The 13320-nt window shown below is 35.5% G+C and overlaps 1 protein-coding gene across 4 annotated transcripts in view; it reads right to left on the bottom strand.

The window, feature by feature from the left end:
- Positions 1-2025: 2025 nt before the first annotated feature.
- Positions 2026-13320, bottom strand: part of PTPN2 (protein tyrosine phosphatase non-receptor type 2) — a 111153-nt gene continuing 99858 nt past the window's right edge. For 2 of the 4 annotated variants that reach the window (XM_081802595.1, XM_081802597.1), the window contains 3 exons: positions 9750-9851; positions 8862-8953; positions 2026-2394 (listed from right to left, as the gene is read on the bottom strand). In XM_081802595.1, the coding sequence (XP_081658721.1) occupies positions 8866-8953; positions 9750-9851 (190 nt within the window). In that variant the 3' untranslated portion in view covers positions 2026-2394; positions 8862-8865. Of the gene's footprint in view, positions 2395-8861; positions 8954-9424; positions 9852-13320 lie in introns of those variants that run through there. The other 2 variants (XM_081802596.1, XM_081802594.1) reach the window with 2 other exon arrangements.

Here is a 13320-nt window from a genome sequence, read left to right as displayed (position 1 = left end):
AAGAAATCTGGATTTTTCACATTACCTTTCCATTTTTGATGTCTAGTGTTAGGAATATGTATCACATCTACAGTATTTTATATAAGATAATACTGATACAGGTACTGACAGATAATTCATCTTATAAACAGAGAACATAAAATTATGGTATCGACATAGTACAGTACTATAACTGTATTTTCTTTTCCTTATGATTTTCTGAGTAACATTTTTTTTTCTTTAGCCAACTTTATTGTAAGAATACGGTATAGAATACATGTAACATACAAAATAGGTGTCAACTGTTTATGTTACTGGTAAGCCTTCAGTCAACAACAGGCTTTTACTAGTTAGGTTTTGGAGAAGTCAGAAGTTACACACAAACTTTTGACTGTGTGGGGGTTGGTGTTCCAAACCCCCGTGTTGTTCAAGAGTCAACTGTATACATACAATGGAATACTACTCAGTCTTTAAAAAGGAAATTCTGTAATATGCAGAAACATGGATAAACCTTGAGGCATTATGCTAGGTAAAACAAGTCACAGAAAGCCAAATACTGGGTGTTTCCACTTACATAAAGTGTCTAAAATAGTCTAATTCATAGAATCAGAGTGGAATGGTGGTTGCCAATGGCTGGGGGTGGGGGCAGGAGGAAAAGGGAATCATATTCAACAAGCATAAAATTTCAGTTAAGCAAGATGAAAAAACTCTAGAGACCTGCTATACAACACTGTAACGTATTATACACTTAAAATTTTGTTAAGAGGAGAGATCTCATGTTAAGTGTTCTTACAATCAATCAAGGGTCAGGCAGAAAAACTGAGGCAAAGCAAGCAAAGAAAGGTCTTACTGAGTTTATGGAGAAAGCTTCAAAGAAGGAATTCTTAATGTTGCTGTCAAGAAGTCATGTACAGTAAAAACTGAAGAGTAAACTCTATCTGGCTACAGTACGAGCTAAGGTGACTGTCCTGGGTCATTTCTGGAGTGACACAAAAGAATCAGGCACTGGTCGGTAAAGGGTGGATGGGAAATGGGAAATAGAAGTAGTTAGTTGAGTGTAGATGACCTTCAATAACTTTGACACAAAAAGAGGATTATCTTGCTGTACTACTTTGTGGTATAATGAACTTTTCATGCATTCTTTATGAAAGATTTACCAGGAATTAAGAGTTTGCTTACTCCTAAAATAAACCAAAAATGCTGGAAAGCAAGGCAAAAGGAACATAAGGAGAGTCATTACATTTTTAAAAGATGAAAGAGATGTATTCAATGAACGGTATTATCAAACTTTCAGTTGGCAAAATAAAAACAATTATGAGTTTGTTAGACTGTTAAGGTGATGCTCACATGACTCAGAGGCTTGTCTTGTCTAGACAACAAGAATATCACCAGTAACCTGACAACTGACTGGATATTCAGCCCAAACTCATCACTTGGTTGGGAAAGGAGCCAAAAGCCTCACCCAGGAAGGAACTCTTGGTCTCTTCTAACAGGAAATGTCTGAGAAAAAAAGCACAATGTCCAACACAAGAGTAACACAGTGATTTTAAAACACTGCATTGAACTGCTGTACTTATTTGAAAACAATTTAATACCATTATCCATATTCATACTTTTCTAAGTAACAAAGGGAATATTATAACTTTTATTTTGTGCTTGCACCTAACCTATTTTGATAGGAAGACTATTTGAGAGGTAACTAAAAAAGATCTTAAAAAGCAAGTGACCAGCATTTTGAACCAATTTCAATTTAAATGTCAATTGCGGGAGCACCTGGGTGGCTCAGTCGTTAAGCGTCTGCCTTCAGCTCAGGTCATGGTCCCAGGGTCCTGGGATCGAGCCCCGCATCGGGCTCCCTGCTCGGCAGGAAGTCTGCTTCTCCCTCTCCCACTCCCTCTGCTCGTGTTTCCTCTCTTGCTGTGTCTTTGTCAAATAAACAAAAAAAAAAATGTCAATTGCGAGCTATAAAAAAGTGAGAGTAAACCCTTTAAGGAAACATTATCTGAAGCAGAGCTGTCCTAAGATAATGCACACAAACCAACATAGTCTATTTAATAAAAATATTTAATGCTGCCAAAAAGTATAAAAATACAGCAGGAATGGCAGTACAATACAAAGTAGTCTCTCCTAATTTATTTCTTTTACATCTTTCTACATTTCATACACGTATTAAAAAACTTAACAATACATCAAATTAGAGAGTTCTGCAAAGTCTTCTGCTGGTGGTGCTCTTCGTTCCCTGGATGTAAAGTTTACTTTGTAAACAGACAAATGTGAGGCAATCTACAGGTTTATCAAGCCTCACTTTAGTTTCCGGAGTGGGCTTCAGGTCTTGCTTTGCACATCAATGGTTCAAAATTTATAGCTGCAGAATATTCTCAAGTCATGAATATTTAGGTGTCTGTCAATCTTGGCCTAAAACATAAAATAAGAAGTCATCTATTCGATTCATATTTACCAAACACACAGACGAACACAGATACACACAAACATAAAAGGACTAATAATGAACTAAAAAGGCAACTAAAAAACATTCCAACATGTCACATTCAACCACACTAAATGCTTCACTGTTATCTTGGTAAATCTGCTTATGTGCTCAATTTTCAAACAGAATTGGTGGTGTGAGGTAGACTCATGTTAAAGCACCATAACTCATACGGCTTTTTCAAGAATTACTAACTATGAATTTCTCAGGTCATCCTGTATTACTTAAGAAATGACCTCCATGCGAGATACTGACAGACAGACAGGTTTAAAAAAAATGTACCCACAACAGTTTTGCAAGATTATATGGTATGTGCTAGACTTACCAATACTTTGGAATTCAATGCAAAAGTCTAATCCAATTTGGACCTCCACTGTATCATACTGCTAAAAATATTAGGAATGTAATGTTTGAACATAAAGTTGGCTTAAATCTTTAAATCACGGCCTGTTAGCAGCATGCTTTTTTTGTCCTGAAGGATACTACTGATTATAGCAACAGAGAACCAAAGTGACATGATTTAAGTTATTATCAATGTAAAAAAAACCCAAAGACATAAAATAATTGACCGATTTATTGTATTTTAATGTCAAAAAGTAAAGATTAATGAGAACTTAAGCAACAGACAGATGAAATAGCTATTTTAAGGGCAGTTTTCGATAGTATTTCACATATTTGCAAATAACTGAACTTTTGAGAGGGTATTTTTTTTCTTCCCGACTTCCCTCGTTATGACAAAAAAAACTCAAATCTAAATACTTGTCATTATTGTGTCTCCACATAGATAGGAATATAAACCACGTCCATACATTTTCCCAAAACATTTAGTCAAAAGCCCTCAAAATACCGTAAACTGGGCTTCTTCCTGACTACTGACTCTTCCTACTGAAGAATAACAATACCAAGCACCTGGTGTTCTGAATAGCCCTATTCCTTTATTGTCTAGCACTGACACAGAAATGTCAAGTCATCAAGAAAACATTCTCATTAGATGTCTGTGAGTCACAAAACCTACCACAGGTGCTTACTGCAGGGTCTTACTGAACCCTACACCATAGTGGATGGAAGTAAGGAAAGGTACTTCTTACTGACTCGGATTGCTGCAAAATATCTATTTCCCACACATTCAGAAAATCTGCTCATCAGAACAAAGTAACTCAATCTAATCAATCAAGGTGAATGAAATAATGGTGTGGTTTAGAGAATATTCTGATGTTCCAGTATTTCTCTGGTTTGGTGGCAATTCAAACTGTTCTCACAAATTTTTTTGGAGGTAAAAACTTTGATTTGCTTCACTTAAAAAATAAAAAGAGCATTACTTTGGATTTTAACAGGTAAAAGTAGTTGTCTAATTTTTTCCATTTAGATAGTCCATACAAAACAGAGTCCATGTGTCATAATGGAAGAAGCATGAGGTTTGGAGTTACTGGAATTCTACAGACAGGAGTCTGAATTTCAGCTGTCATGTACTAGCTGTGCAATCATGGGGAAGTTACTTATTCTCTGACTCGGTTTTCTTATCTTAAAATAGGGTAACATATCTAGAAGAGGTGTTAAGCAGATTATATTTAGATTATGTATTTAAGCTGACTGGCAGAACTGCATGTGTCCAACATACACTGTTTACCCCAGCACAGTGTTAGAGATTCACTTATCAAGGATAAACTATCGTGTGTAACAATAACTAAAAGAACCTGACAGCATTTTTAAAAATTCACTTTTTTCTTTGTAAATATTATTCTGGGGGATAAGAAAATAAGATAAAATCACTGGGAGTGTTAACTGTTTTTAAAGAATGTATTTATTTGCAAGACTGAAGACAAATGGGCTTTATTTTAGGAAAAAATATTCACTTGATTCATTTGTTCAACAAGTCAAAATAAAATGGGTTCAAAGAACTAAAGTGGAATAATTAGCCATGCTTGCTGCTTTCTCTGGAGAAAGCAGCCTGCACATACTGCCCATTGCCCTTATTCTGGAACAGGGCTAGGTTTACAGACAGAGAATGATCTTCCCAAGCTGGCTCCATACCTGAAGTAATAGAAAGTCAAACTGCATCCAAAGTATTCTTTGCCACCAGATATTCACACTATTTTTTTTTTTTTACTGAAAAGAATCACAAAACCTTCTCTAAGGTGAGCAAAGCATTGCCTTATAGAGAAAACAAACTTACCTAGTTTCCCTCTCCTGAATTCACCAAACTCAAAATCACTTGTTTTTTCGATAAAATCTATGTCAAATTAGAGCAACAATAAAGAATTGATGCTTTTCTTTAAAAAATGGTCTCCATAAAGAAAAAGAATTCCCATGCAATCTTCCTTATAGCTCCCCAAATACACTATGTAATGAAAAACCAGATTAGTACTGGACTCCATAAGTAAGGTCGCCTCTATATCCTGTAATTTCCATATTCTACTGTACATTATAAAACCAAAACAGAAAGAGTTCAAAAGACTGAACTTTTCATTCTCCCAGTGGACTTTCACAGAGATTGTCAGAGCTCTTTAAAACTTTTTCATTGTCAGGTTGTCACCGATAAAGACAAAGCCTTTCAACCCAAGGAAAAGCTTCTCGTCTGATACACTGCTTCCACTTAGCAATGCTCTGTGATGGAATAAATGACAGTGAGGAAAAAATTCTCCCCAAAGAAGTTTCCAGAATTTAGTAGCCAAAGGAGATAACCATTTCTCTGAAGAGCACCTGTGCAGAATTGGCTGTTCTTGGAGCAATCTGAATGTGGTAAATACTGAGAAAATTCCTGTGGGTAAGGGAAAAATGAGATGGCCAAACTCATACCACTTTCCTAGAAGTCTTCTTTCAAACACTACCCAAGAAAGTGAGTAGCTTAAAATTCCTAAGTTACATTGTCAAATCTGGATGAACAACGAAATGGCTATATTATGGTGAGTACATGGAATACAGCCTCAGGTGTGCAGTATCCGGGCTGGGGATTCCTGGGCAGGGCAGGTGCTGTGCGGCTTACACAACCCGAGTTTCTTCCCACGAAGGCATGTCATCACTTATACGTAACATATCCAATGGAACGAGAGACAACTGGAAGTTCTAAAAGAGTCATTCACTCTTGTAGGGGCTGTTGGTGATATTGTCCTATAAATACTGCTTTGAAAATAAATGTAAGAGAAAAATGGAATCAAATCCAAACAAATGAACTAGGGAAAAAGATCAAAGAAACACGTCAACTCCAGAATAAACCATCCAGGGAATGACCAAGACCTGCATATTAAGTCAGGAGAACTTAGTTTTGTCGTGTGGAAGAATATTACCTTCCAAATTATATTTGTAAGATTTTGTGCCCCTATCCTCTAAATAAGTCAAGGCCAAATTAAAGGTTTCTTAAAGTAAGAGAGATTTAATTAGCTACTGACATAGAAATAAGAACAGAGAGCAAACGCACTTAGTTTCAGGCCAGGATCACTGCACCAAGTCTGACCTCAGCTTCCCCCCCTCCTGGGGTGCAGCAGATTTGGAGACTCACACCCTTGCTCCTTACTCTCCACCCCCCTAACAAACCCACGTGCACCTCTGGACAAAAAAATAAATCAATGCTGACAGAAGGTGTGATTCCTAGACTTCTGCCTGAACGCAGGAAGAAGTGGATGATATACATAATGGCATTAGGCTTATAATGGACTACATTAAAATAAAACCTCTGTAAATTTTGTGTCTGAAAGTCAAAATTAAGGCAGACTAGATTTTAAAATCTGTACAATAACCGGGCAGGCACTTTGGAGATGCAGGTACTTGTTGAAATAGAGTACACAAAGGTTAATGACAGTATTTCTAATATAATCAGGTTCTGGCCTGTGTCTATTTACACAGAATCTAGTCAGATGTATTTTTCTAAGAGGGAAATGACTTGCAGAGGGTAAGTCTTTCTTTGAGAATAATCTAATTCTAAAATATATTACATACAGGAGACTTTTCAATGATAGCAGCATAAAACAATGTAGAAATGTCCAGTCTCAGGCTGATTATGGCTTAATAATAACAACACCTACCTCAAAAGCTTGTTTTAAGGATTAAATAGGATAATCTATGAAAATGCTTATTAGCACAGTGCCTGGCACATAGTAAATGATCAATAAATGGTAGCAACCACCACTCTGAATTGACACTGAAAGCAAAGGACTTGATATAAAAAGTAGAGGACTGCTCCGTATCATAAACTACTTTTCAAACCAATACATATTTTTTTGATTCATACCATCAATTCTAGTTTATTTAAAATGAAGGGGACAAGCACAAGTATACATAAAATTAAGTTACAGTTCTTTCTTATGACATACCTGTTAAGCAGAGCTATTAAAAAAAAAAAACACTTTATTTCCTTTCTCTTGTTCATTTCTTGGTAGAAATATTAATACACAGTCAGTATTAATTTGAAGATAGAATAGGAAAAGGACAGAGCACATATATAAAATACCCCTAAACATGAGGAATGGTCTTTATATTGTTCTAAAATTCTCTATACACTTTTACACATTACTTTTTTTTTAACTTGTAAGAATTCAAGAAAAGGTATTATTTTTATTTTATATATGGATAAACTGAAAAATGGAGAATCACATTTGTACATGTTATATATATGCAAGCATAGATAAAAACTGCTAATAGCCCAGCATAAAATACTTAGCTAAACTTGGAGACAAATACACAACCAGCTGGTATAGCCAGAGAAGATGGCATTAAATCAAACTGCTGTTAGTTTATCAGCAGAGACAGAGATGAACACGAATACACTATATATTAATATAAATACCTTTTCTTAATAAAGCCTCTGGCTTTTTAAAAAATCTTTTCTTCCTTAACTTATTCGAAAAATAATACTGCCTCATTAACACCAAACTACACAACTGACTTTTAAAATCTGTTATGTTTAGAAAATATTAGGAAGACCTAAGGATACACAAATTTTGTAAAATGAATCTATTGTGGACTGCTAACTCTGTCCTCTGGCTGTTACCTGAGAAGGCAGGAGCCCTTGTCTGTGTCCTTCCCTCTGACTAGCACACCTTATTTAATAAAGGCTCAGGATGATGACCCTGGGCACCACAGCACATTGCCATGTATTTTTAATAATTAGTAATATGGAACCCACCAAAAATACTATTACTGGTAAAAGCTTAACACACTATCCTTCAGGATCTGTTTGAAAGGAGGAAAGATGAGTAACCCTTGCAGAAGTTTATCAACAAATGCTTACTTTACTGAATGTAACTGTTAAGATATATTACAACAAACACCACTTGAAGGACAGAAAGCAGACAAAAAGCAAAGCTAAAATCTTGAATCCAGTGAAGCACATTCACCCTGCAAAGGGGCAATGTGCATCATTAACCAGCATTTGTTTCCTATAAGAAGTCTTTACCTTTTTGTTTAAGGCAAGGCTATCTTCAATTGGAAATTTAGTATGATCTATCCATATTTGACTTGCAGAGTAATATACTGTGTTTTAGCAAATATAAACCAAAGCAAATTAGAAAGGTTTGAAACCAATTAAGACGGGTCCTGGTACCTGAACACAGGTTTAATGCAGACAGACATTGGGGGGGAAAAAAAAGTCCCTCTTATCTCCTCTCCATTTAAAGGTTACAGGACACAGTAATACCGAATTAGGACACAGGCACAAGTTACGCAAATCTGATTTAATACGTAGTACCACCTACATCCTTTCAGACTTTCCGCATAATTTAACACATTCAAGAAGGCTATTCAAATCAATTCAAAATACCTATCTATACAAATGGTTTTCAAACTGTTCTTAAAAATTGTAACTGTCCCCTTCAAATAATTACACCTCATACACAGATCATACGTAGTATATAAAGTAGATAAAGCAGAGATGGTCTGGTTGAAAGTAAAGACTGGTAGCTTGGAGTCCTTCCAACCACCTCTCAGAGATCCCTCAGAAATCCAATGAGCATAGCCTGAAAACCACTGAAATAAGGTGATTTTATTCTATCAGCAATTAAATTTATAACAACTACTTAAAGTTTAAGTTGAATAAGTCAAACACTGAATGGAATGTTGGGATCTGAAGAAGAACTGCACTCAAATGAGAAATTAAGTTCATCAAACAATATGTTTTAAAAATACCCATTAAGAAGTTAAAGGGACAAGGTCAGGTTTGTACATCATCATACTATTTATTGAAGTAGAAAGAACTTGAAAAAATTTTACTTCAAAACTTCAGTCTAGTAAACTGAAATCATGGATAATAAAATGCTGCTCCTTATTTTTATTTCCTAAGTCATGATTTACCCCAATTATAAATTAGGGTAATTACATTGAAATTTTCATGAAAATTAAACAGTATTCATCATGGGCTTTACAGAAACCAATTTCTTTACACAAAGTCTTGACCAAATGTTACCTGACTATGCCAGTAAGGAGAATTTTCCTTCAAAGATATTTTTAGGGAAAATTTTTGTTTCTTTGTTTTTTTTCTTTTTAAAATTGGGAAAACTGTAAAACATAAAAGAAATGCAAATATATAGTAAAAATTGCTTATTCAGAGTTAGTTCTAACTGCTCGTACCAAACTTCTCTTTAGGAAAATGTATTCAGTACAATTGAATCAACACACAATTTATTTTTTTATGGTAACAGATTTTTCAAATTGAGTTTTTAAAAAGTACATTTAACTACAAAAGTAAGATTAAATAGATACTTATAAAATATATTTACCCTGAAATGGCTAAGAATATAAAATGTCAACGCCCATGTCAACAGTACATTATACATTACACGCATTATTTAAAGGTCATTTTCTTTCCAGTAATAATGTAGATAAAACCACAGTATTTATTGCTGTATCAAGTGCAGGTTAAAATCCAGCTGGCCTCCAAAAACCAATCCTTATGGTAAAGGACTTCTCAATCTGGTCAGGTGAAACAGTATGCTTAACATGTATGAACACAGTTGCAAAATGTACCAGTTTTCAACAAGCATTCAAGTTTTTATTTCAGATAGCTGTTTACAGTTTGGGGACAGTGCCCTGAGATGTTGGGCTGGGGACTGAATATATCACTTATCTGGTTGGTGTCTATTCTACCGCACTTTCTGGGGTGCGAGGAATTTGCTAACAGACAAACCCTGTGACTAACGCAACACTGTCAGCTACTAGACCAGCAGCTTGCTGGGCAGAACTGATTATTTATAGGACATTCTGCTGAAACAACAGTGTCCAGCCAACAAAAGCACCCACCAAAATGAATGACACAAACCCCATCTTAGTGAGAATAGGTTGCCAATATAACCACCTTTTCCTTTTTCGTTCAGTCTCATTTAGCCTCTGTTTCATCTGCTGCACCTTCTGAGCTGTGTTAGCTTTTCTGTCTTCTCTAATTCGTTTCCGTAGAACGCTAGGAAAAAATAAAAACAAATAAAAGAAAGTGCATGGCAGAACTTATTACTCTAATACAGAGGACCGAAGCCCAAATACCCACTCCCCAAGCCCCATATTTTTAAACTCATTAAAACACTGGAATAAAAAAAGAGGGGGACTTTCAATATTCTAAGTGGTCTAGAGATGTACTCTGATAATTCAGCAACAATTTCTGGTACAATATTCTATTAATAAATACTTTTAGCAGGACCTGAAAATAAGCATGGTGCTTTCTTTGTTGAAATGGGAGCTGGTGGCTGTCAGCTTTCTTTCTTGCTAACCAGCTGGAAGAGGTGGGAGACACGAGTCCCTGGCGTCCGAGCCCCTTTCGTGTTTACACATGATTTTTCACAAAGGCCACTGGTAAAAGCTATCTACTTAATACTTCCGTAAAGATTCTATCGTGGGATGCCTATTGCTCTGTTTGTCCACACTTATTTCTAGCTTCCATTTTCCTATTCAATACAGAATGTTTGTGCCAGTGGAAGCTCTCCGACTCCCAAGACGCATGGTCCTAGGACACTGTAAAGAAGAATGGCCAGTGATGATGACATGTACACTACTATTTCTTCTCTTTAAAAAAATTTCACAAAATCCATCTACTCTTTTCACTTATTGCCTGTATTACAGCAAAAACCTAACTTTTGCCTCTGAATTAAACATTATCACCAGAGCAATTTTTCTAAAGTATAGTTCTCTGGTTTTGTAGCTTGATCAAAAATCTTGAATGCCTTTTCAGTATACTACACATTAAGAGCCAACTTTTCTGCCAGCCAAAATGTTTAACCTGAATCTAGTAATGAGAAACCATCAGAGGAAAGGCAACTGGTATAGCAGCTGCAAAAATGTCAAGGTCAAGGCAAGGAAAAAAAAGAAAGTGGTGAACAATTTCAGATTAACGGAGACTAAAGAATCACATCAACTAAATACGATGCATGATCCTTCATTAGACCTTGGATTATTTCTTTAAATAACTAAAGAGACTGGGATCATGAAAATATTCTGAAATTAGATTATGGTGATGGCTTCACAACTCTGTAAATATACTAAATCCACTGGAGTGTATGCTTTCAATGTGTGAACCTTATAGTACATAAATTATATCTCAAAGTTATTTTTTAAAAAAGCTATAAGGTAGACTTGTTATACAACCAAAGAAATTCGAATGCAAACTATATATTAGGTAATTTTATCAATGTTCAACTTCTTTGGACTACTGGAACCTTCAGATACTGCTGGTGGGAATATACAACAATGCAGCCGCTTTGTGAAACTGGCAGGTCCTCAAAATATGAAATTAGGGTTCCCTTACGTCCCAGCAACTGCACTCCTAGGTATATACTCAAGAGAACTGAAAACACATGTTCACACAAAAACTATCCAGTGTTTGCCTACTGTGCACAACTTTGTCTCGCCCAAATGGTTTTTTGCTATTCTCCAAATTTGTTCCCCTCTAAACTAGAAATCTCTCTGGTCCTCATTTCAATTGTTCTTCAATTTCTCCCTCTACTCAACCCCTAGAGCTCCTCTGTTCTTACCATATAGCATTTAACTTACAGTAAATAATTTATGTTGCTAATTTGGGTTCTTATTTCCCCCCTAAATATATTCGCAACTCAGGGACTTTATTTTGCCTATCTCTGTGTGCCCTATGATTTCCAATGTCTTCTTCACTTTATCTATCATATACCCAGGTATCTTTGACTGTCTGAATTCTCTGAATATTTGCTATAATGACTTGCAAAAATTATTACTCAGAATTCACTTTTTGAATTTAAAAATCACTATTAACAAATACATGTGTACCCATCAGTGAAAAAAATTTAAGTTGTATTCAAGTGCAGGCAAAGCATATATAAAATACATAAAAGAATACAGAGCTCCCATCCAAGGGCCCAGCCTTCCACGGGTCCTTGTATTTGCTTCTGTCAGGAGCCTGAAGCCATCAAACAACCAGGTTCCAATTTAGATGGAATCTTTAACAGATTATTTCATTTAAAATTTTCACTGCAATATAGAAGATAATTACAATTTTTATTCAGTGTAGATATTTACCATGTAAACCCAATATGAGTATACCGAGTGTTATGTGATTATGTAATTAGTGCTTTAACTATTACATAGCAGTTTAAGAGGATTTTTTAAAGAGGATTTTTATATTTAGAGAAACTGGTTATGGTTTTAGTTGGGCTGAGAACACAATTTTTCCCATTTAAAATCATTAATTGAAAAAAAATAAAAAATAAATAAAATCATGCAGGGAATAGAGGTTCTTGCTTTCCAAAAATGTACTGTACAGATGTTTTCAGGAATGGAAAGAAAACAAGTACCAAGAGATGTCATTACTTAGTTTAAGAATGCAATTCCAAGGAAATAAAAACTATTCTCAATTTGTGATACAATAAAATCTTTTTTTACCTAGCTGGGCCTAAGGAAATTATGTCCATGTAATCAAAAGCCACAAATAGGCAGGGAAGGACTCCTGTGGACCCTTGCCTATGGAAGACCATATGGAAGTCCTCCCCGTGGCACACACAGCAGGCTACAGCCAATACACGTTTCAACAGGCATACCTCACACTATGCAAACACACAGGAGGAGGAGCCAAACGACCTGACTTCTCATTTATCCAAACTGTTCTCCACTCAGGGATCTGGGTTTAAGGATTGCACTATAATTGAGAACACTGGCTTTTAAACTTTGATGGTAAACCTTAACAGCAAGAAATGTCTTACCATCACAACAAAGTAACTGCACACACAGACACGTTTGTACATGTACACAAAGTATATGTCAATACACAGAATTTATATATTATGTATACATATATAAAAATCTTAAAATAGTTATTATCTGTGACACTCTGATCTATTTTTTCTCTAAACTCTAATTTCTATTTTATTGTACTCTATTATTTTTAAAATGCTTTTTTTTTTATAACTTACTAAATTGATTTCATGACTATGAGAATGTGACCAATATGAAAAAACTGACTTGAAGGATATTTATTTATTTATTTATTTAAAAGATTTTATTTATTTATTTGAGAGAGAGAGAGAATGAGAGACAGAGAGCACGAGAGGGAAGAGGGCAGAGGGAGAAGCAGACCCCCCACCGAGCAGGGAGCCCGATGCGGGACTCTATCCCGGGACTCCAGGATCATGACCTGAGCCGAAGGCAGTCGCTTAACCAACTGAGCCACCCAGGCGCCCCGAAGGATATTTAATAATGAAAGAAAATAAAGTATTGTGTCCTACTCCCCTGAAGCTGAAATTCTTTCAATAAAATTTTGATTTATTTTATTAGCCTCCCTAATGCAAAGCTATTGATCAGTATTAAAATTAGGACTGAAAAACATACTTTTTCACACAGCAATCTTTATTTTATGCTCTTTTACTTTTCTACAACCTGCTCCCTCAATTAGTTCTCTCTGCTTACAATCCTTA

This window comes from Leptonychotes weddellii, chromosome 13 (assembly GCF_054177405.1).
Source record: "Leptonychotes weddellii isolate Sample4059 chromosome 13, ASM5417740v2, whole genome shotgun sequence".
Classification (NCBI taxonomy): Eukaryota; Metazoa; Chordata; class Mammalia; order Carnivora; family Phocidae; genus Leptonychotes; species Leptonychotes weddellii.
The sequence above is the reverse complement of the archived record's forward strand: the minus strand, read 5'-3'. Positions and strand labels throughout refer to the sequence as shown.